Genomic DNA, 26,344 nt, shown 5'->3' on the forward strand with positions numbered 1-26,344 from the left:
TATAGTCGTACGAAACATAGCTAATATCAGTTTATCGTTTACGTGTCAGCTGCAGAGCCAGAATGATTTATAGAATTGTCCAATAAAGGATAATTGGGTAACGTTTACCCAACTTTCATAAGCAAATAAGACTTGTGTTGCCAATTTACTGAGAGTCTTAACTTCTCAAAAGATAATAAGTTAATGATATGTTTACTCGAAGAAGAAAAACAATACCTACTATGTCAGTGATTAACGAAAGTGTGAAAACAAAAGAGAAATGTAACAAAACTGTTCATTATTCCCAATACAAACAGAAGAACGACTGTAGTTTTCTGTTGTCGAGAGTCTACCTTACCATATAATAATGTGTTACTTTTCAGCAATAATATAAGTAAGGCTAAATGATTAACCATAAATTTCTAATTACAAAAAAAAATCTAAGATAAACCCACAATAAGACTGATTGAGTGGTAGCTTAAATATTAAATCACCTTAAATTCTGTAAAACACAGCTGTAAATGAATGGTAATGTTAAGTCTAAATAAACTTAAGATATTCCTTCTTAGATCATTTGACATTTTGGCCTCTACAATTCATGTGAACAAAAGGGAAAATATTATTCGTGTAAAGATATATCTAATAATTCTCCGCAAATCTAACTGTCTCTATCTTTTTCTATCTATCTAATATCTAGCTATCTATCAGAATTTTTACATACACTTTGCATATTTTTAATTGCTAATGATTCAATACATTCTAATCATAATAAGTTTTAATTTTTGTGTATACATAACAGTTCTAAAGCTATCAAATACATTAATTGTAAATAGGCAATTTGTAATAAGCAATATAAAACAATAATGATGAAATTAATATGAATAAAAAATACAAAGAAACTCAAAAATCAAACTTAATTTTTCTGTTATCAGTCCTTGTTGTCGTCATAACGGATAATGTTATGGTCATAGCAACCAAACGTGTTGCGGATATTCCATCTATCAGACAAGACCCAGACGCTGATGATGTATAACTAGCCAGCAATTAAGGAAAATCGTTTATGGGTTGAGTGCTTGAACCCACAACGTCTCAACTCCTACTGCCTTTCGTTGTCTGCAGCCAGTTGTCGGAAGGCAGTTACTTTTAATATTTAGATATAACCTTAACGTAGAACTAAACCACCCTAAATTTATACAATGTAAAACTCTCAATATTTTTAATAATTATTTAATGATTACAAAATTCTGTTAAACAGAACTAAAACCCTTACCTTAATAATTCTTAGTTCACCATCCTCCTTCCTTTCTCTTGAAAATCTGTTCAAGTATATACCTGGTGAGCTGAGATAAGTCCTGCTAGTTGAAGTTGGTCTTTCCGTCCCGGTATACTGAACAAAATACATAAATATTTTAAATTTTGTTACTTATAAACCAAGGATGACCTTGAGTATTTAACGATCTCTGTGTTTTACACATGACCAAAGACATTGTTCGTTATGAGTTTTAATGATGACAACAAGGACAGGTAATAGAAAAACTAATTTTGATTTTGAGTCTCTTTGTAATATACATATAACATTACAAAGAGACTCAAAATCAAAATTAGTTATATATATACATATATGTATATGAATATTTATGTTATGTACTTCTAGTCAATTTGTCATACAAAATTAGCAGCACTAACATTCGGTGTAATTTGTTTAGTTTCATTTAATTATCTTATTTTTGATCAGAAATTTTTAATAATTTATCAAAAATGGTAGATAACGCAGAAAAATGTTCTGTCTCTTAATCATCTTTAAAATCTAAACATGTGGTTTTCAATGTAGTTGCCGAGTACTTAGATGTATTAAGTAAAATTTCTAACAAATTTTATTCGGTGCACTTAAATATCCTGTGCACCTACAAAACTCAACGTACATTTTGTTTACTAAATTATATTATAAAAAACACAACAAAGCTGAGTTTAAGTTTGTGAATTGAAATTGTTTAAAGCTCAGAATATGGACACAAATACCATTTCTGAAAGTTTTCGTTTAAAATATATGCTCAGTGTAAAACTGTAAGCCACTTTCTTTACGCATTCTTAAAAAAATTCATACTTTTTAGAAATAATATAAGTGTTATAGATTCAAAATTGTATAGTTTGGATAATTAATTCTACTTTTATTTAATTATACTTTCAAAGCATAAGATTTTTTCTGTTTGTTATACGTTATATAGTATTTTACTATAGTTATCCAAAAATTAGTAATTGATGTTTCTTTGTCATTGTTAATGACATTTAGCATTTGTTTAAATCCCAAATTAATCATTGAATGTTTGTAGATTTATTTTGGCTATACAAATTACTCATTTCTAGGCCTAACCACGTGTATAACAATACAGAACTTCATTTCTAAGCCTGTCTATATCTATGACTGTATAATAGTAATTAACTTTTGTTTTGCAGGAAAATCAATGCATGAGGATAAAAATTCTTGGAGACTGTTACTACTGCGTTTCGGGGTTACCTGTTTCAAGGCCTAATCATGCTTATAATTGTGTTAGAATGGGCCTTCAGATGATTGAGGCTATCAGGTAAAGACACTTGAAATAAACTGAATATCAATATTCTAGCATTAGATGAATTTTAAGCGGTAACAAAACCATGACGCTTCTCAAAATAAAATAAAAAAGAGAGAAAATATTGGATTATGTATAACATTATCTTGTCGAATACAAGCTAAAGCAATTAATGACGTGTTGGTGTGACGTACAACATGCCACCATAAATTGAAACCGGAAAGACTCGACATATGTTTAAAACACATTGAAAACTATAATTCTGGCACAGTCTCTCTAAGTGCACACCAAATTATAGAAACTGTGTTTTGCCGTTGGGTTCAAAGATACAACAGGTTTCTTTGTTTGTAATTATGCACAAAGCTACACAATGGGCTATCTGTGCTCTGCCCACCACGGGTATCGAAACCCGGATTTTAGCGTTGTAAGTCCGCAGACATACCGCTGTGCCACTAGGGGGCGATACAACAGGTATAACTAAAAGAAGAAATTCCCAGAGTGAAGTTAATCGAATCTTTAAACAACAGTTCTTATTTTTCAGTTAGATAAAACATTCGTGGCTATAAACATTATTTTCCTTTTCAGTCAGAGGAAGCAAACATGGCTCTAAACAGAAATTATTTCGACTCAGTTAGTTAAAATGTTATAATTGTAATAATAAACTAAATTTATTTCTGTGGAATTAGACGAAACTGATATTTCTTCTCCAGTCAGACGTAACGGTGTTGACTATAGTAAAAGTTTACAAACAGATGAATCATACTTTTACCACAGAGAGTTGAATAAGTGATATCAAAACGAGTTTGAATATGCAAATCAGCAAGTCACGTGACAAACACAGCCAATACAAAATGGCGGTGGAACGGATTGTATCAGAACTACATCGTGACATTCCTTGCTTGCCACCGAAAATTGATCGATTTTAGGAAGGGTATGTAAAGCCCTTTTCGACGTGTTCTTAATGGCAATGAAAAACAAAGGAATATGGATCACCTTTGGATTCTAGGACCTGCATGAGAAGGACCCCAGCCATGAGAAGCAAACTGCGACGACTTGTAACAGGTGAAAATCCACGAACACGAAGGTCAGTAGCAAAAGCTGTCCTTGTGTCTCAAGCACGGTATGCAACATAATCAAAAGGATCTCCGTCTCAAAATCAACACAAGTCACGTGTAAACAAGTTGCTTCCACAACATATCCGTTAAACCACCGCATACCGTATATGAGAAACTATGCTACAGAATGAAACAGGTTTTTTCATGTTATTCAGTTCGAAAGCATGTCCATCAAGTCGCCAGACGTATTAACTATGGACTTCTGTGCGGTCGGACTGCTTATGGAAAGGAAGCATAGAGGAGTGGTGTGCTTTTAGCATGACAGCATTATGACAGAGCCTTATGGAATGGAAACTATAAAACATGGCTGTCGGAAAGTATGATCTGACGTGGCGGCCTGAGCTGTAACGACGTAGCGAAGCTACAAAATAAATTGAATATAATGTATTCAACCCCTATATCAACCAGAGAAGCATCACCAAAAAACAAAAACTTTTTATGCAAATTTATAAAATGTAATTTGATAAATCAGAAAATATTCCTCTACAAATATAAAACAATTATAATAACAACAAGCAGAAGCTTTTCATCTGCTAATAGACAAAATTATTTTGACGATAAACATATTTTTTCTCTATAAACAAACAAAAATTCTTCAAAATATAAACAAAATATTTTTTGCAAAAACAAAACAATACATATACTGTAATAAACAGACGCATAAGCTGACAATTAACATAAGCTGTATCATTCGATAAAAAAAAACAAAAAAAAACATGGGTGTTCAAATAAACGTCACCGTGGAACAGTAACTGCGTCAACAGAACATGAATAATAATAATATTTTTGGTCAAACTTTTTTATGTGATTACTTCTGTGCATTAATAAAGCTGCATTATCAAAATTAGCTAAAAATAAACATCGTTTAAATATTTGTGACCAGAATTATTTGTAAATTTCTTGGCTTTATATTACGACATATGTTTATAAAATATACCTTTAATAAATTTTATTTGTTCTTACATTTAGCTTTCATGACAACCACTAGTCTTCACGTGTCACAAGTGTGTTTTTGTTTCCTATTTAAGTGTATTTTTTGTTTCCTCTAAGTGTCTTTTTATTTCCTCTTTATGTGTATTTTTGTTTCCTCTAAGTGCATTTTTATTTCCTCTTTAAATGTGTTTTTATTTCTTCTTTAAGTGCATTTTTGTTTCCTCTGTAAATGTGTTTTTATTTCTTCTTTAAGCGTATTTTTTGTTTCCTCTAAGTGTATTTTTATTTCCTCTTTAAGTGTATTTTTTGTTTCCTCTAAGTGTATTTTTATTTCTCTTTAAACGTGTTTTTGTTTCCTTTAAGCGTATTTTTCCCTCTTTAATTTTATGTTTAAGTTTCCTTTTGAGTATTTTGTGCTTCTTCTTTAAGTGGACTTTTGTATTTTTTTGTATCATTGTCGATTTATTTATAATTTGGTATTTCAAAAACTCTTTAAAACAAACTAAATTATGTCACTGATTTCGAATCTTTCTTCACTTTCAGTTGAAGTATTTTTTGTACTTCTACATTTACCACATGTTATCAGATCGACACGTTTGTACAGTTTTCTTCCTATTTTCTTGTTTTTTGTTTCTACGTTTCAGAAAGTTAGATCGCAATATAGTTTTATGTTTACACAAGAATATCTTCTCCTAACTCTTCTTTAAATTTGACAATATGATCGATGACATTAACTTCCCTTCCTTGTCTGGTTAAGTAGCACGTGACGAGATCTTTTCCCACACCTTGAGTCCCAAAGTTTTTCCGTGAATAACCACTTGAAAAGTTCAAAATACAAATAAAAAAGGCAGATCTCGCCGAAAATTATATCTTCCTAGCTTCTGTGTCTGTTTTAGTGATCAACATATCGATCATTTAAGAAAACTTTGAATGTCATCTCAAACTTCACCAATTGCGATGACAACACATGGTATTCAAAAGTCGCAGAAAAAATTACATTATCAACCAATCTCTGATTCAACGGTAGAAAATATCACTATTTTGCTAGGTGGTGAGATATTCCATCAGATCCGGAAATTCGGAAGCTTAATGGCTGTGTAGGGTATGATTTAGGGATCATTTTACTGCATTGTTTTCTTTGAACCGAGTAGTCGTTAAGGTGTTTCTATCATACCAAATTGGACCAATCACAGGCTATGGTCATGCTATTTTGCCATTATCTTAGTACTACTATTTTCTCTTATTCTTGTAATGTTCTTACACTCAGAAAATGTCTTTTTATTCTCTTTTCCTTACCTTATCTTCAATCCTTCCCCCCCCCTCACATCGTCGAGATGAACTTTATGCCGAATAGTATTCGCTCTCAACCCCATTTTAGGGCAAGTCGTTAGATACACCTGTAAGTTTACCGCTCCTGTAAGAAGATGTACTTCTCTTGGAGCGCTTGACAGCAACTCTTCCACCAAAGCTTCTCAGACGTCTCTTACGTCCAACTTTTTGAGTAACTGGTGTGTACCATCGTGATCGCATCTACATCTGCTACACTTGTAACACTTCGGACATTTTGCTACTTTACATTTGCAGATAACCTATGAATCCAACCTCGTTTCCATCTCAAAAAGAATAATCACTCAGAAATTCTACCTCGATAACTCAGCAGATCCTCACGGGTTTTACAAAAAGTTTGGTAATGATGAGTTTCCACAAATAATTTACAACAACAATGTCATGCCCATTGTCTGTATTAAGGTAAAAAAATCATCCAACTTTACTGAAAACCAAAAACAAAAAATAGTCATAACTTCCTTGGATGTTATCCAATTATAGATCGACGTACGCCCCTGGATTTCTCAAAACAACAAACAAAATATCAGATATGTTTTCTACAAAGTGCTCTATCATTTCTGCTGCCTTTGAGTCAGAGATTGCTTATTAAAAATTTAAAGAAATCCAAGATGGTGGAATGCATTTTACTGCGCTTGCTCTTTATTATTATTATTATTATTAATATATATATATTAGTGTAAATGTTAAATAATAGGTGTTTTTAACAGAAATGTGTAGTTCTAAACCTTAACTTAAACTCAATATTTTTGTGTCGGTATTGTAAAAGAAACGACCTAAAAAAAACAAAAAATATAATCTTAAAGTTATTATAAGAATATTTTGTTCTTCTCAAAACTGTGGTATGAGGAAATTAAAATAATATTTATGTACTTATGCGTCACAGAGTAGTACGTGAGGCTACTGAAGTAAACGTGGACATGCGTATTGGTATTCACACTGGAAATGTTTTGTGCGGTGTACTGGGCCTTCGTAAATGGCAGTATGACGTATGGTCTGATGACGTCACGCTAGCCAATCACATGGAATCTTCAGGTGTTCCAGGGTAAGATTTATTGTAAAATTTTAAGTGTTAATGTGAATAATATAGCAAGAATTCATTGTAACAAATAATCTTTGAAATAATTTCTATTGTAAAAATAAATAATTCCACATTTTTTCTTGCTACAACAGAGGCGAGTCTTTCTAATCGTTTGTTTTACTACAACTGTAATATATATATATCATTCGAATACTCCGTTTTAATGTATTTCCATATGAGCCATAACTTGAACTTGCCAGCTTCACGCGCCTATGAAAAGAAAAATAAGTCTATAATATACAGAAAATGACGGTCATTGTCGGAATGTCGTAAAAGGCGATAACATTAGTTGCAGTGCCGTATTTTACTGCGTTTTTGTCATCTATATATAAAATACGATTCCCCACTTCCATATATATTGTATATCTTTTTGTATCAGACACATACTCAAAGCTACATTTCTTGGTGTTAACCAAACCCATTTCCCTCTAAATTACACATTTTAGTACTCATCTAATCTAACATCGTCATAAAGCTACGCTGATATCATATTTTTATAAGTATGTTTGATCAATTATACAACACATATCATATGGAACTAACATACAAACACGCACACACGCTCGCATACGATTCTTCTGGAAAAAGAGGCCTACCCATTTATAGATGGGGATTAATTTATTCATCAAAATGTAGGTGTTTTAATCAACCGCTATAATAGTGAAAAATATTCATTCGTCTAAGCAATGTTTGCCTATTCCTACACATTTTCTGATTATTTATCCATTTATAGCATAAATACGACTGAACATGAAATGACAGCCTTTTCCCCAACAATAAGGATTATCAGTGTGGTTTGTGTGTTACGTAGAATCCTAGTAGTCATATACCAACGTCAACTGAACAATCCTAGTAGTCATATACCAACGTCAACTGAACAATCCTAGTAGTCATATACCAACGTCAACTGAACAATCCTAGTAGTTATCTACCTTTAGTCATACATTAATATCAGTGTTTGGTAGTCAACTGAACAATCCTAGTAGTTATCTACTTTTAGTCATACATTAATATCAGTGTTTGGTAGTCAACGGAACAATCCTAGTAGTTATCTATCTCTAATTATAACTAATGTCAGTGTTTTGTGATGGTTACACTAGCGATGGTTACAATTATTTATAATTAATTATATAGACTGTCTGACATGTTTCACGGCTATACCAAAATCAGAGGTTGTTGCTTGTAATGTTTAACTTGTTTACAACGCTCAGTTTAACCATACTGAAAAGAAACTTATTTATCGAACAATACTAATGGTTTAATCTAGCTTTTATTATGTTCCCGAATCTCATGACATAAATTATTTAATCAAATAGCAGCAACAGACGCGAGAGCGAGTGTAGAAAGTAATTTAGTTTGATGTTAGAAGTTGTTCTTACACATAGATCCGAGGGTACGTTAAGGATGGTTGGAGGTGTCGAGTGTTATCGAATTATATCAGTGAACTTATATTGTTTATCTTGGCAAAATATCATTATATCTCATTAGTCGAGTTAATTAAATATTTACCTATTAAGACAAATAGTACTTCGAACTACAGTGATTACACAGGCCTGCGAATTTAAACTTCATAAAAGTTGTTTTGGTTTTAATGACGGTTTTCCATAATTCAGCTACGCAGATTTCGAAAATAATATTAATTTTTTCTATCACGTAAGGATTTTTTTTACAAATCAGGAAGAAAAAAAACTTTTACTTAGATCAAGTTAATTCTTCGTTTACCACAATGAACATTTTCTAATATTGTGTTTGTTATGTTTAGGTTCTAGAACGATCGATAAGATCCTCACGTCGCGATTGGTCTCGAGAAATCTATAGCCAGTGGTTGTCAACATTTTAAGCATAATAAAATGTGCCCCCCAGTGGCACAGCGGTATGTCTGCGGACTTTGTGCTTAATAACAAACAACAACAACAACAACAATAAAATGTGACCAGATTTCAATGAAAATCTTTCACTTAAGTAAAAGTACATATGACGTTTTGTGAAAAATCTGTGCCTGATGGAGAACACTGGATATCATTTTTGGATTCAGCAGGAATTACTGTAGAATATGTAAACATTTCAAGACAATAAAACCATCGCAAGCCTGTGTTATTAGGAAATGATAAGCCACACCAACAGGACTAGAAATGTGGAAAATAGGAGAAAGAGAGTAGGAATTTAGGGGTGGAAATGTTCCCCAAGAATGTTCAGGAATAGGGATAACTCTTCGTTCATCAAGGAAATGGTTGAAAAGAAAACTGGAGTTTTAGATCTTAAAATTCATGAGGGAAGAAGACTAGAGTAAGCTGTGAATTTTGTAAGTGAGGGGAGAGACATTCCTGCTGGTTCTTGATAGGTATTTATAAGCTGGAAAAAGCTCGAAACAGCTGTCATGCTTCTTGAAAAACATTTTTGATCTTCTCTGGTCTTCTTGACTCTGAGCAAACTTCTTCAACCAACTTCAAAGACTGGGAAGGAAATCCGATGACTAAGAACATATATGGTTAAGTGACTTAGTGTTTATCTAAACTTGGAGAATAACAAAAAGGTAATGGGATGGATAGGAAATCTGTCAATTTTTTGAAGACTAGCAGGTGGCTTCGGAATTTCTTGCTGATGAGAGAATATTCGGTGATGTCCTTCAGGATCTCTTCCAGCTTCATGTGGATGTCATTCGGAGGTGAGTTAAGCTAAGTGCACAGACAATCTGCAGTATTGTACTCTTCCTCTTCGGACTCCTAGTCTGAGAATTCAGGTTTCTTGGTAATGGCTGCTTGACTGTTTGTTTTTCTTCTTAATATATATCGTCTGGGTGTGGTGGTCAGATCTCTGTGGGTTCACTGTGAGTGTTGGGTAAATTGTTTCTTCTTCTACTGTTGTCTGGGTGTGGTGGTCAGATCTCTTTGGGTTTACTGTGAGTGTTGGGTAAATTGTTTCTTCTTCTACTGTTGTCTGGGTGTGGTGGTCAGATCTCTGTGGGTTCACTGTGAGTGTTGGGTAAATTGTTTCTTCTTCTACTGTTGTCTGGGTCTATTGGTTTCGGTGGTGAGTTAGGCTTGTTTGAGGCTTGGATTTGGTAAGTAGTTTTGGCGAGGACTACCAGGTTTTGGGCTAGTGGAGTTGGAACTATTCTTCTGGTGTGGTTTTTCGGCCTAAAATGAAAGCAATCTCAAAAACAAACAAGAAGTTTTATTTTAATAACTGGCCAGAACTGACTACTACATTCACAAAAATGGTAGCCCTCCCAGTCTTTTTCAATGTGATTCTATGGATAGCATGGATCTCGAGGATATGTCCCTCTCAAGTGTTCCTTTGATTTCTTCAGTTATAGTGGATAAATTCACTTTTCTCAGAAAAACGCTGTAGGGAATGGAGTTGCTTATTGGTGGATGGCATTCCACATGAGGTCCCGAGTGAGTTCCAAGGGGAACACAGGTCTTCTGTCGAGTGTGGTTGAATAGGTATTCCACAGGGATGAAGACGTCTTATTTGTCTGCAAGGACTGTGGCTTTGAGTTTGTATTTCCTGATAAAGTCCCAAATATCCTTGAAATAATATATGTTTGGTAGGCTGTTGGTGATCACGGGAGTCGTCATGGTCTTCCTTCTTCTCAAAACTGTACACCATGATTAGAACTGTCTGCAACACTTTCACATTTATAAAGATTAACGAACCTGTGCCACGAACCATGACTAGAACTGTCTGCAACACTTTCACATTTATAAAGATTAACGAACCTGTGCCACGATGAAAACACAGACCTGTGAATAATCTTTATCATCTTGAATCCGACCAGGCAAATAGTTTGATTGAAAATGATTTGTAGGCTTTCATGGCAATATGAATCGTAGTTGAAAATAGAAATCTGGTTGATTTTGTTAAACTCGAAAAACACCAAGTGTTCGTTGTAAACTTCGTAATCACTAAAGCACTGAATTTTATAACCAGATTTGAAACAAAACATGCTGCTTGGCTTAATACTCTTATCACAAAAAAGTCAAATCTGTCGTTAACTAAATTGTTAAAGAAACTACTGTATGTTTATTAGTTTTGATCATTTTGTTGTTTTTCCGCCTTGGATATTCCTGCAAAACTGTACAGGGGCTACTTGCACCAGCCCTCTCTATTTTTGAACTGATAGACTTGAAGGAGGCAGCTAGTCAAGAGCGCTCAGTGGTCAACTGTTGGGCTACTCTGATCAAATAGTGATCAATCTTATAACGTACCCACGACCCCAAAGAGCGAATCGCAGCAACGGAGCGCGAGCCTGGACTGTCGGATCCACAGTCCAGCACGTTAACCAGTAAGACACGCCCCGTCTTGAAACCTGTAATGAAACTGACGTATCCTAATCTCATATATTTCTCTGTAGATTATTTATAATCTTATGACAAAAACGCTAAGGAATTTAAATGTCTTAGGAAGGTTACAAGGTCTGTTCTCTAAGTTATCTAAGAAGAACAGATTAATTTGATATGGAAACTTTAAGGAGTTTTTCTGGAAAATCGCCTTCTGTCGTAAACGAGATGCTGCTAATAGTTAATATTTATCCAAAAACTGGCGACGCATCACTGTAAGGTGATTTGTTAAGTAATTTCCAAATATATTTTAGATTTTAAAATTAGAATATTGTATTTCATGAGTATCAATAACTGAAAAGTTTTCCTGTATAGATTTAATAGACTTATATATATGTATATGTATATACATTGTATGTATTTTTTTCCTGTGCCTTTTTTTTTCTAAACTATATGATTTATAAATGTACTACTCTCATATCAGGAATATGTATTGTTCATTTTTTTAAACACTATCTCTTTTTTTGCAAAATAATTAAGCTGTTATTTGTTTGCTTGTTTCGGAAATTTGCGCAAAGCTACACGAGAGTTACCTACTCTTGACGTCCCTAATTTTGAACAAATAGACTAGAAGAAAGACAGCTAATCAATATATTGTCAGATTCACACAGTCCAGCACACTAATCACTAGGCAACGCCCACCCAATTAACTTATTAATAAACATATTTTTCATTCTTCCATTATAATTTAAAATTCCTCCTAGTGCGTAGAACTGTTTTCAGCGTTAAAATGATTTGAAGTATAAAAGTTACGTGCTTATATTCACAAATAATTAGGAAAGTATAAATTCTATCATTAATTTAACTTTACTCGTATTGAAAATATGTATTTTTAAATGCTTAAAGACTTTGATATATGTATTATTTTGCTTTATAGAAAGGGCAATAAATTTATGAGATATGAGATTTGCAAATTTTTAAATCAAAGTTCCAAGAAATTTCTAAAAAATGTCAAAATCAATAATTAACTTTAGGGCAACAGAAGAGTTTGGATAAAACTTTACGTGTCAGCTTAGATAGAAGAGAGATTAAAATTCATTGCAGTTTCTTACAATCTATTTAATTAAAAGAACAACGTGTGTTAGTCAGTCTATGCGTGTATGTGTGCTAGTTCACATGGAAACCCAATATTCCTATTGGCTAATCGTGAAACCGTACTTTTACGTTTATACGAGTGCAAAAATGAACAACGTTTAACATGTGTTTTTTTTCTATACGAGTGCAAAACTACGACGTTTATAACATTAACTTTATAGACAATTACTTCAGTAACACAAATAAACACACAAGAAAACACAATAAGTTAATTCTTTACCTTTCCGTGGCATATAAATAATACCATACCATTACATCTCAATACAAGTTCCAACAGGCGCCTGAAAATCGACAGTTATACCCAAAGTTTAAATACGTTTTTTACGCGAAGCACTAGTTTACTAGATATATAATATACGCCAATTAGCCTTAATAGTCACTGCCATAACTTCATCCATTTTCTATGTTCTGCAACTAACACATTGCGCGAAAGAAAATAATTACAGGTTTCAGATGATATACAAACGGAATGTAGACACATATACACACAAGAAATTTACAAAAAAAATGACAATAACAGATTTTTAATCCTCTTGATACCATAATTTTAAAAATTCACTATTTTATAAATATTATCCGTTTCCAACTATCTCAATACAGACGTCTCAAAATCGACAGTAAGGCCTAAAGTTTGAATACTTTTCGTACGCGAAAAACGAGTTAACCCACTAGGGGAGTAAAATATTACATCATTTCCGTTATTGGTGGTAGTGGACCCAACGCTTTGTTAATATTTTAGGGATGTTAGAAAAAGCGAAATAGCGACAAACGAAGACAGTTGATTTTTACACTTGTTTATGCCATAGTTTTAAAAATTCACATTTTATAACTATTTTATAATGTCGCTTTATCAAGAGTTCAATCAAAATAAAAATCCCAATATCTTAGTCAAAGATGGCGATTATCCACAAGGATGTTTATACTAAGAAGGTTGTGTATAGAGATATATTTATTTTATATTCATTACATGCTTTACACTTCTTTACATCTAAATACAACAACTCCATATTCTGCTTAGTAGGTTTTTGTTTCATTCATGTCTAAATAAATAATATAACAACAACAGCATTATTTTAAGGATTTATCTATTTAAAACATATATCATTCTTATATAGTTATATAGTATTCCACTTAACAATGCTGCATGTGGGAAATATGTTTTTGGCTCATGTGGCACAGCACACGCCTCGTAAGCGGGGGCCCGGCATGGCCAGGTGGTTAGAGCGCTCGACTCGCAATCTGAGGGTCGCGGGCTCAAATCTCCGTCCCATCAAACATTCTCGCCCTTTCAGCCGTGGGGGCGTTATAATGTGACTGTCAATCTCACTGTTCATTGGTAAAAGAGTAACTCAAGAGTTGGCTGTGGGTGGTGATGACCAGGTGCCCTCCCTCTATTGAAACCTAGACCTCCCGCTTACGATTGTTTGTTTGTTTTGAATTTCGCGCAAAGCTACACGAGGGCTATCTGCGCTAGCCGTCCCTAATTTAACAGTGTAAGACTCCCATCTATATACATTTTTCAAATCGTTTTCGTAAACAATATTCAATAGTGAAATACTTTTAGTACATGTATCGTAAGCGAAACATGAGTTTATCATCTAGTAGCAATTAATTAGTTAATAGTATTATTAAAACTCCAATGAAAACTTAAAGACGATTTCGAATGTTAGAGAGAGAAAGAACTAAAAAAAATCTAGATTGAAAGGATTTTTTAGCACAACAGAAAAACTGTACTACTCATATTCATATATATAAAATTACATAATTATTTATTATCATATAAGATATATTAGATTCTAAATGTCGTGCGAAATATCAAGCCAATATCTAAATAAGTAAATGCCCCTTGTGGATATGTCAAGAAATTATCGTAAATCATCTAAGTGGAGTTCCTTGTACAGCAAGCCTGTGGATATATATGAATACGTCTGTGAATATAATGCACCTGTCACTGCAGACAGCATTATCTCTCGGGATTTAATAATTAATTTATTAGAGGCCACGCCCAAACTTCCTCGTCAAAAGGAGCGATGAACGTGCTGAAATGTTGTCTATAGAATTCTAAAGTTTTTCACAGAAAAAAAAGGTTTGCGTCATTGTGGTCATCTGTCAAATACGTAACTGAGACATAGCAGTTTATTCAAGTTTTCGAGTTGCTTCACATTTTAGTCATTTGTTGTGCATTCTTGTCATTACTTTGCTGCCTCCTTGCCGCCTAAATATAGTTGAAAATCAGAGTGGTCTTAAAGTTGATTTTAAAATGAAAGAAGAAAAAAGGCGCAATACAACACCTAGCTAATTTTGATAATTATAAGAAATACCTATCTATCAACTTATATATATATATTGATTCAAGTAGGAATTTGTTTTGAAAGTTAATTTCGAATCTAACGTAAAGGCAAACTTTTGCTTGAAAATAATGCGATATCTATCACACTTATCGGTAGACTATTTTGAAATTGATATAGTGATAGCTAGAGAAACTATAGGCGTGATCAATCTTCATGAATAAGAATGACAGAGTATAGCTGAAGTCTGCTTATATAGATAGCTGTGGTTCTATGTTTGTCAAAGAAGAATGTAAAAACATCTAACATTAATCTTTTAAAAACTTTGTGGAAATTTATACATCTTATATCTTTCAACAGATCCGAAATGATAAGTATTCTAAGCATCTTCGAGTATTTTCACTCCTTCTAAATATATTTTTCTTATTTACGTGGTGTTTCTTTGGTCAACATTATATGCTATGGTCGCTACGTGTTAGATATAAGACAATAAAAGGGTGTGTTTCTTTGGTCAACATTATATGCTATGATCGCTACGTGTTAGATATAAGACAATAAAAGGGTGTGTTTCGTTGGTCAACATTATATGCTATGGTCGCTACGTGTTGGATATAAGACAATAAAAGGGTGTGTTTGTTTGTTTGTAATTATGCACAAAGCTACACAAAGGGTTATCTGTGCTCTGCCCACCACGTGTATCGAAACCCGGTTTCTAGTATTGTAAGTCCGCAGACATACCGCTGTGCCACTGGGGGGCAAGAGGGTGGGTAATGTACTATATCGATTTCATACGAAATGTAGAATTTTAAGATCCATCTTTGAATGGTTCGATCTTCTTTCAAGTTAAACATTTCTCTTATTTAAATTGTTGAGAACCTCGTGTTTTTATCAAGAAAACAGAATAACTAAAGTATTGCAGAAAATGATAAATTAATTGAACAAAATAATTCAGTGCCGATCACATATATTGTTGTTAATGAAAATTACACATAAACGTTTTTACACATTTTGTCAGGCACAAAACAAAACAATGTTGATTATGCTCTTCATGGGCTGTCATAAGGAAAATAGACGCGTCAAATACAAAACACGACTCCCCCCCCCCCCCAGACACACACACACACCAAGCAAAACCAAAACAGAAACGATATAAAAAGGACTTCCATATAGCCTAAAAACAAACCTTGACCCTCGCCACCTACAGGCAACTAGGTCCTATTAGTGAATGATTTATTATCATGTAATTAATTGTTAACTATTATCATATAGACAGACATTGTGATAGAACAGATTTCTGTCATTCAGTTAAACTAACCATCTTAGAGGAAGTTATTCACATGAGATATATTATTATAATACAACAGTCCCGATACTTGTGACTCAAAGAGCTGAAAATCATAATGATAGAATATTAAGCATACGGTTCAACAGTCCCGATACTTGTGACTCAAAGAGCTGAAAATCATAATGATAGAATATTAAGCATACGGTTCAACAGTCCCGATACTTGTGACTCAAAGAGCTGAAAATCAGAATGATAGAATATTAAGCATACGGTTCAACAGTCCTGATACTTGTGACTCAAAAAGCTGAAAATCATAATGATAGAATATTAAGCATACAGTTCAACAGTCCCGATACTTGTGACTCAAAGAACTAGCCACGAAAACAGTTATATATCTTATTAAATATGGATTCTAGTACCTCGAACATAAGAAATGTATAATGTATATGATATTTTAAGAGTCATTTTGTTACTACGACAACGAAGATTTATGATACACCAGCCCTCATTGAATTCATAAGCAAATTTCTGACACACTACCTAACTGTAAATGTTACTTATAAATAATTAACTATGTATGTATATATATATATACTTGGAATTATCCCGTTGTGATACAGGGTTCTAGAACAGTTAATAATTATATTAAATATTTTTCTGGGTTTGCATGGTAGGTTTTCATGTACATCATGGTTTTGACTAATATATAAAAATAAGCAAAAATTTAATTTTCTGTGTTAAAGTTATTGCTTTAAACAAACTTAATGATAAGAGTACATATCAAGTAACAACATCTTATGTGTTTCTTTAAGCGAACAATCTTTAATATTTTTCTCATTAAACGATCTCCATATTAACAATACATTTAAACAATAGTTTCTAATATTAAACGATCTTTATGTTAAAATACATATCAAATAATATTCTCTAATAAGTTGGTGTTAAACGTGGTTAATATTAATAACACATAGGAAACAATAGCTGTTTTGTTTTTTAATTTTTGCGTTAAAAAACGTCGACACATATTAAACAACAATTCTTAAGATGTTACTGCCAATATAAAGCTTCAAAGAAACCTTTAACTTGGTTATACTAAAAAACACGGATAAAAAGTAATGACGCTACAAGAAACCTGATATTCTGGTCTCTTTAAGAACAAAAGCAATCCTTTTTCACGGACGGATTCACTCTCTGAAGATGAAAAGTCTACCTTCCCAAAACGCTCGGGTTATCGAATTTTTATCTTGTAAACACATTCTTAAGGTGTTAAAAACCAATAATGCATATCAAACAATGACACCCAAAATATTTATATTTAACACACTTAGTAGCAATAGGTATCTAACAACATTGCTTAGGGTCTCTATATTTAACAAACTCAATATCAAAAACTGTTTTGATGATTTTGGAAAATAGCATTAGATATATTTCATAAATAACATCAAATATGGAAAGTTACTATACAGTCGCAGCTATGCGTACTTTACACGGGGATCTGCTCTGTAAATGTTAAAGATATTGAGATGCATTAACAGCCGCCATTGCATTTGTTACTAATTCAAGGGACTGACATTATATATACGTTGCTCAGTAACTAAATAAATAATGCATCCTATGAGACGTATTTTTCTCCAGCTTTGTTCCATAGTAATCTAACATAGGGAAAATGTTCATGGGCATTGCCAGGTGGAGAATAGAGAACGGGGAAATGGACTGAATAAATCCATTATACTAACGAATTCCTTCTGTATTGTATCCATTGTTTGTAATCCGCCAAGAACTTAGCTGTTTTAGTTCGCCTGTAACATATTCGTTAAGAAAAACCTTTTTAAATATCTCTAAGGCAGTGTAATCATTAATCTCGTTTATAAAACTGTCCTGATATTATAAATAGAATTATTCCAGCTTGACTTTAAAAAAATACAGGTGTTAACTAACTTAGAAGTAAAAAGAAACTGCGTGTTTATGCTAGAAAATAATGACATGTTTCACCGATAAGAGCTTGATTCTAAATGAGTTCGACATTCGACATTCGAAACTTAATATATTAACGAATTCTTTGATCTTTTCTTTCACAAAGTCATGAACTTGTTTTGTGAAAAGTAAAAATGATGTAAATTTTGTATTTCATAAGAATATTCTTCACTTTAAAATATAATTTCCAACCATACAAAGTACAATTCATTATAATTTGAGTCACATGCTTTTAATCTTTCCAGCTGTTCAGTCTCAAATAAGAGCGGTTGCTACACAGTACTGTACTCATTCTTTTTTTACTTTTCGTCAATTTCAGATTAATATATGAGTGTGTGCGCGTGCGTGTGTGTGTGTGAAGAGTACGTAAGCACATGCCTCACAGACTAAAAAAGGTTTAACAAGTTTTGCTGCTGAAAATCAAACGTTATCAACACAGAAGAGATTTGGATGTTGGCTGAATCTTGGACCACTCTCTTCGTTTATGTTTTGGACAATCCTGTATACACTAGTACACCAGGAAACAATCGATGTGAATCCGCTCAGATGTTTAATAACGTAGTTCCATCTACGTTCGTGCAATATCACTCATAACAGAACTCTTTGTACTCAGTATTGGCTTTTGTATTGCTATACGATTTCTATCACAACTAAGGCTCGTGGTCTCGAACAAAGACTCGAAAAACTATTGATAGGCAATACCAAACTTTCGTTCTTCTTCCGTAATGGTCAAAAGACTGAGAAAAAGAAAACTTTTCGTTGTTAAACAACCCAGCGATTCTGACTGAGTTCGTCGACAAAACTGTATAGGAGTTGTGAAACTAAAATTATGGAATAAATAATACAGGGATTTAGGGTGAATTATTACACTACTGTGTCTCTCTGATCCATTCGCTCTTTTTATATCTAATTCTGAAATCATGCAAGAGTTTTCCAAAATTCGCAAACACTATACACGTTACATTATTTCACAGGATTATTAAAATAACAATATTTGTAGCCATAGTGATAAGTTTCAGTTTTTGCATTTCAAATTTCTTATTTTAATTTCAGGACTTTTTTTTTAAATGGAAAATTTAGAACTGCAGGGATGCCAATGATCAATATAGATACTAAACCAGATGATTTAGTTGTACATTCCTATGAAAGTTTAGGATGTAACGTATTTTTGGAGATAACCTACACCTGGTTTTCTTAAGTCAAATGTTAATCCATCTGCTTTAACGAGTTGCACCACGTGTTCACCATACTCGTGTCCTGCTAAAACGTTGGATTCATTATTTTATTTTTATTAGGAATATTTCCATCTGCATTGTAATCCAGAACGCTAAGCTAAAAAGTGTAGAATAAATTCATCTTGTGGTTTTAAATTTATATATATATATCAGTACATATGAAAAGTACCTACGTTTTTATTTCGATTGCACAATTTTTCAGACGAGTACATATCACCATGGCAACGTTGCACCAGCTGGACAATCAATTTGAAGTCGAACCACGTCAAGGTCTTCTCAATGACCAATTTCGTCTTGACCACCAAGTGGAAACATTTCTTATAATTCCTCCGAAGGTAATCGTCGTTGACGTTCTATTTATTATAATAATCAGTTTAGCTGAAAATCATCCCCAAAAGTACTGAACACTTGCATTAATAAGCACCAGGCGTCGTAACTGACCTTTTTATTTATAGATAAGTTAAAATTATTGCTTTTATACGAGAATAATTTTCTTTAAAAAAATGGATTATTTGAAATTACTTATAATAAATTCAATTTAATAAATATTTTTTTTTGCAAACCAACACATGTATAATATTGTTTAGGGGTTTATAATATTTTCTCGCCACTTTCTACACAAATTAAAATTGATATTTAGGAAAATCATTTTCCTTTGCACGTAACACTTTCGTTAAAACAGTTATTTTCCATTTATGATTTTGAACGTCCAATGTTATGCACCATAAAGTCCGTTTTTCATAGGAAGAAATAGAGGAGACACGGTTGAAGAAAAAAGGATCTGATACTTCCACTAGGTGTCGCACTTCTTCCAAGATGAGCAAATATGTAGAATGTTGGGGAGCGGATAAGCCATTTGCAAATATCTCGGAGACGACCCTTGCTAAAAATATTGGCTTAACGGTATGTATAGAGTGTTAAGTACACCTTATAACTTATTTTTGTCTTAGTTACTCTTTCATAAGAACGAGGCGAAAATTCGAGTAGTCGTTTTATTGTTTTATTGATTTCTACTTAGTTAGTTCCACAATGGGCATATATTGTGTTGAACAACCGCTACAAAACCGAACTCAAAAGACAACGAAGAAGCTTAAAGGGAGTCCTAGAAGACATTCATAGTCTATAGTTTTGAATATAAAACAAATTACTCAGAGCATACTTTCTCAGAGAAGTGGAAATGGTAATAAAGTAGGAGTTAATAGTTCAAAATACACCACTTGGCTTTGATCTTCCGTAAATTAAAAAAAACATCTTCTTGTCAAAACAAAAAGCTTTATTGAATGCAACTCTAACCTTTTTATAGTCTTTATAACGTCCAAACCCAACTATATAAAACTTTCTAGCTATAATAGCTCAGAACTGTTAGGATTTTCATGACGTACCTATACTGAACTAACTCCTAGCTAATCACGCGTCTACATATTTTTTTTTCAGTGCTTGTTTCTCGACTTGTTTTCCCTTTCAAAACTGATTTCTTTACACATTTGGAGTCGTGTAACAAACCTGACTGATTGGAATAAATTGTTCTTCTGATTTATTGTAATTGATCATGAGAAATAAAAAAAACGGTTTTTATTGACTGAAAGATTTAGTTTTACATAACAACTTCAGTTTGAAACAGGTATTTTAAACAATGGTAAGGAAATAAAGTAAAAAAAGTTTCCCATCAGTGAAACATGCTTTTATGATTACAAAGTAATAAATGATATTAAAAACATAGAAAAACCTTTATTGTTAAATATGCGTTCAGATATGTATTTAAATGTGTATGATTTACATTAATTCTTTTCATTGAAATAATCTCTGCCGATGGAACAACAATCTCGATGGATGCAGAAGTATCCCAAACATTAATAAGTGTCTACAGTATCTCTAGCCTTGTTTCCTTACTCTCTCTCTTTTTTTTTTACGATCTCTATTTGCAGGTTTTTAAATTCGCAAATTTTTATTTATCATGTTTGCTGGTCTTTTTTATGCTCAACTATGGATTACTTGATATGGTAGCTAACTTTGTACATTGTATTGATAATAAACATAACTAGTAGCTAGCTGATACCGTACATGATGATTTACTGTAGCTATTGACTATTTGATCGCATTAGTTTGATATGTAAAATGTTTGTTTGACAGTAGTGTGAGCATTTATAGTTTCTGTGTAACTAAATTCTCTATATATAATGCATAGCAATGGGCAAATATATGTCTAGACTAAGACACAACTCCCACTAAGCGTGTATAAAATTTTACCAGTAGAAAAGTAGTCTTTTCATATAAAACATACGACTAAAGCATCACTTTAAATAAACCTTTGTGTCTTATAAAGTAATTATTCTACGAATGTGTGTAATAAAATTTAATATTATGTGTATTGATTTTTTTCCTACTTCACTTCATACATAATATAGGGGGTTGGCTCCCTAAAGACAGCGATTGTATTGTAAACAAAGCATTTAGTATCTACGTGTTACAGCCGTCTAACGTTCATCTATTATTGGCTGGTAATTCCCTGTACTTAAGCTTTTTAAAGGAACACCAGATATCTGTAAGAAACCTAGCTTCAGGGGATAATGATAACATCGTTTACGCTAGAATTATTATGTTTTTTAACTTATGTAAAATACAGAAGAAACAAATCAACTTTTCAATACCCTTATGACCTTCGCAGTACCTTATTTAGTATTCTATAAAAGGATTGGGTGCAATATACCAAACTGTTTTTGCTGTAGGCTGGCAAGAGAATAATAATAGTAAGAAGAACAATTACAAACGGACCGTTTTAAGCGGAATCTTGTTTCCTTATAAGTCTAACATGCCTATTTTTGTACATTTTTATATGTGTAAAACCTTAACAGTTAATTGTAATGGTTTTAAAGTGTTGTTTGAAGTGAATCTTTACTGTTTAAGGTGCTTTTTGCCCAAACGTTCTATTAGGATTTTTGTGCAATTCCTTGCGATCCCTATCATGAGCCACAGACATTCCTCACGAATCACGTGATCGTGTATTTAGACTTTTTTTTATGAATATAGTCTCTTCTAGGTATATAATATTCCTCGGGAATCACGTGATCGTGTATTTAGACTCTTTGTTGTGGATATAATCTCATCCTAGGTACAGAATATTCATCGGGAATCACGTGATCGTGTATTTAGACTCTTTGTTATGGATATAGTCTTACCTAAGTATAGAATATTCCTCGGGAATCACGTGATCGTGTATTTAGACTCTTTGTTACAGATATAGTTTCTCCTAGGTGTAGAATATTCTTCGGGAATCACGTGATCGTAAATTTAGACTCTTTCTCATTGATCTTATAGTTTCCTCTAGATATAAGACATTCCTCACGAACCGCAGAGTTTTGTCCATTTACTACTTCACATTAACTGCATAACGCTTTTACTCACAGATCAAAGTTAGACATTTGAACAAAATTTGCTGCCCTCTGTCATCATGCTTGTTAGTTCTTCTTCTCATTAACATCTTCTTTTTTTTATCTCCACATGCACTTTGACTTTTAGAATTCGGGTTAAGACACAAGAAAACTCGAATGAAAATAAAGAGAAGAATGAAAACGAGCAGATTGTTTCAAATAAACTACGAACTATATTAATTATTCTATATTTGTTTAAACTAAGGTTTTTATGGGAGTTCCAAGCAATGCAATTGGCTGGGTTTAAGAATTTAAACACGACAAAGCTTTGTTTGTTTTAGCGCAAAGCTACACAATAGTCTATCTGCGCACTGGCAACCAAAGGGAATCAAGCCCCGTATTTTAGCGTTTTAAGACCGTAAACTTACCGATGGTCCACTGGGGTACCGCCCCAAGGCAATGAGCTAATAAACCAACTCAACGCTGTTCTTGAGCAGTTTTGATGGATGGGGTATGACAAGTTTATTTTCCACTACAGAGCGGGTTTTTAGGCAATGAGCTAATAAACCAACTCAACGCTGTTCTTCAGCAGTTTTGATGGATGGGGTATGACAAGTTTATTTTCCACTACAGAGCGGGTTTTTATATTTTCCAAGTCCAATGTCATAAGATATCGGTCTTCCGGTGGGTCAGCGGTAATCTTATGGACTTACAACGCTAAAATCCTAGGTTCAATTACCCGCGGTGGACACGGCAGATAGCATAATGTAGCTTTGCTCTAAAAACAAATTAACGTAAGATACTGAAAAACTATCCAGTGAAAATATTTACTTTTTAGCTGCTTTTCGTTTCGCTTCCTGTTCTATGTTTGTTTTGCCTTTCCAGTTTTTGTTTTGTTCTGGAACAGTAGGTTTTTTTTAAATAATTTTAATTTCAAAAAAATGTCGTCAGTTTAGCAGTGACGTGTTTACAACGTACGTATTTCAACACTTGTTGGGATTTCAGAATTTTACGTGCTACAAGATAGTTTTTAGAAGTGAAAAGATTCAACTACGTTTATAGTCATATTTTAAACACCACCTAAATCGTTAAAAAGCTGTTTGTTCTTGTTTTTTTTTTAGTTCTGTTACACCCACTTTAGCCTTTACGACAAAAGAAATTAGGGTGGGTGTTGTTTGAAGATGGATACCAAACAAAAAATATACCATTTGTGTATTTTAGAACTCGAATAAATTATCCCACCGTTTGAAACATCTTGATTATTTTATTATATATTTCTTATGTTTGTTTGATATTAAGTACGTAGCTAAACAATGGGTTATCTGTGCTCTGCCCACCATGGATATCGAAACCAGAATTTTGATATAAATATAAAAATAAAATGAGAAAAATCTTATATGCAATTTCAATTCTAAAAAAAAATTATCCCAGAAATAAGTAGGAATACCATTTTACAGTAAACATCCAGAAATAAGTAGGAATACCATTTTGCAGTAAACATCCAGAAATAAGTAGGAATACCATTTTGCATAAACCTCCAGAAATAAGTAGGAATACCATTTTGCAGTAAACCTCCAGAAATAAGTAGGAATACCATTTTGCAGTAAACATCCAGAAATAAGTAGGAATACCATTTTGCAGTAAACCTCCAGAAATAAGTAGGAATACCATTTTGCAATAAACCTCCAGAAATAAGTAGGAATACCATTTTGCAGTAAACATCCAGAAATAAGTAGGAATACCATTTTGCAGTAAACATCCAGAAATAAGTAGGAATACTATTTTGCAGTAAACATCCAGAAATAAGTAGAAATACCATTTTGCAGTAAACATCCAGAAATAAGTAGGAATACCATTTTGCAGTAAACATCCAGAAATAAGTAGGAATACCATTTTGAAATAAACATCCAGAAATAAGTAGGAATACCATTTTGCAGTAAACATCCAGAAATAAGTAGGAATACCATTTTGCAGTAAACATTTTTATTTTATAATTTATGCGAGTAATACAGTTGCTGTCGTTTTCTTCTAACCTAATGATATAGTCTCTCCTAGGTGTAGAATATTCCTCGGGAATCACGTGATCGTAAATGTATCGATTATTGCAGTCACTGGAAATTGGCAATTTTTTTAAAACCTTCTTGACGGTTCCTCATTTAAACCAATGATATCACTGGAAAAACTTTAGTAAGTGCTTGAACAGCTGGTAATCACGCTTTTTTTTATATATAGAACACTAAAGCAGTGACCCCTAGGGAGCAACAGTCAAATAGAACATCCACGCCAGTGACAACTTGATATATAGTTTGATGAAACACATTTCGAAGAACATGAAAGTCCCTTTAAGATACCAAAGAAGTAAAAACTAAAAAGTTACTGACATAGTTGAATGTTGGCGATTAGATAAAACAAATAAAAATAAACTGAAGCAAAGTTTGCTTCGGAATACCATGTGTAATGCTACTTCTGTACTTTCACTTTGGAAAGGAGAATTTTAATTTAGGAAATTTCCTGGAATAATAAAATACTTTTGATGCTTTTAACACTTTCAATAAAATAAAATATTTTTTCGTAACATAAGTTTCTCGATTTAATAGTTTTACAGTGGCATAAGTCAAAATTTTAAAAGTGATTATTATCTAACTCGGATGTTGTTTCTTTTCAGCTCCTTGAAAGGGTTCTTTTTTAAAGAAAATATTTTATTTGGCATTGATCAAATAAAATGTATTAATTGTCTAGCCCGTGATGATGATCTTAACTGGGATTTCGTTTGCTTTATCTTAATCAAATAAATCTCAATAAATGAAGCAGATAGACAGAGGCAAACAAACGTGAACTACTTTACACATAAAGATAAGCATACGAGGATGTATATTATATGAATATATAATTATGTATAAATAGTTTTCAAGCGAGACCCAAAACTCGAGCACTTCTGAATAGTTCACTATTCTTCTTCAGAAGAATAAAGAAGAATAGTGAACTATTCGAAAGCGCTCGAGTTTTGGTTCTCGTTTGAAAATCATCACAACTTTTGTATGTGATTATGAGTGCTAACTTCTTAATCAGGAATTATATATAATATGCAAGCTAATAAACTAGGATAAATATGTAAAAATTAATTTACCGAAGTAATTCATATTACTAAACGACTTGAGGCAGCACATCTTAATTTGAGAATGGAGTTGGTGGTTCTAATAAGTTGTGGGGTCACCTTTAGCATTAATGACAGCTCGAATTCTGTTACCTAACACTTGCTTCTTACAAGACAGAAACAAATGTAGTGAGGTTTGTCGGTGTTACCTTGTGTCCCTAAAATAGTGTTCTAAAAAATCAAGGCCTTTGCTGTTCAGTTGAGCTGGACAAATCAACTTTTGAACTTATGTATCTCAAATCACTCTTAAATACGCATGCGCACCAATAAATCGGTGGTAAGTTTGAGGGCATATATCACTCCAAACGGGTTTTAATACCCATGGTGGGCACAGCACAGATTGCCCATTGTGTAGCTTTGTGCTAAACTACAAACAAATAGGCAAGCACATATGCGGTATGGCATGGTGTATTATCATGGTGAAAAAAGCATGATACTTCCCATAGAATTTTATTAATTCATTCAGTGTAGGATTGTCTGAGTCCCCCGGTGGGGCAGCGGTAAATCTTCGGATTCACAACGCTAAAATCAGAAGTTCGATTCCCCTCAGTGGACACAACAGATAGTCCGATGTGGCCTCACT

At 33.0% G+C, this 26,344-nt stretch overlaps 1 protein-coding gene across 1 annotated transcript in view; it reads left to right on the top strand.

Moving 5' to 3' along the window:
• The window catches only part of LOC106465222 (adenylate cyclase type 2-like), a gene marked incomplete at its 3' end in the record, with an annotated part of 160,955 nt that overhangs the window by 85,082 nt on the left and 49,529 nt on the right, over window positions 1–26,344 (top strand). The window contains exons 8-11 of the mRNA XM_022393078.1: window positions 2,434–2,561; window positions 6,825–6,983; window positions 19,442–19,583; window positions 19,984–20,142. Of these exons, the coding sequence (XP_022248786.1) occupies window positions 2,434–2,561; window positions 6,825–6,983; window positions 19,442–19,583; window positions 19,984–20,142 (588 nt within the window). The remainder of the gene's footprint in view (window positions 1–2,433; window positions 2,562–6,824; window positions 6,984–19,441; window positions 19,584–19,983; window positions 20,143–26,344) is intronic.

Source organism: Limulus polyphemus, unplaced genomic scaffold, assembly GCF_000517525.1.
Source record: "Limulus polyphemus unplaced genomic scaffold, Limulus_polyphemus-2.1.2 Scaffold1874, whole genome shotgun sequence".
NCBI classification, from domain to species: Eukaryota; Metazoa; Arthropoda; class Merostomata; order Xiphosura; family Limulidae; genus Limulus; species Limulus polyphemus.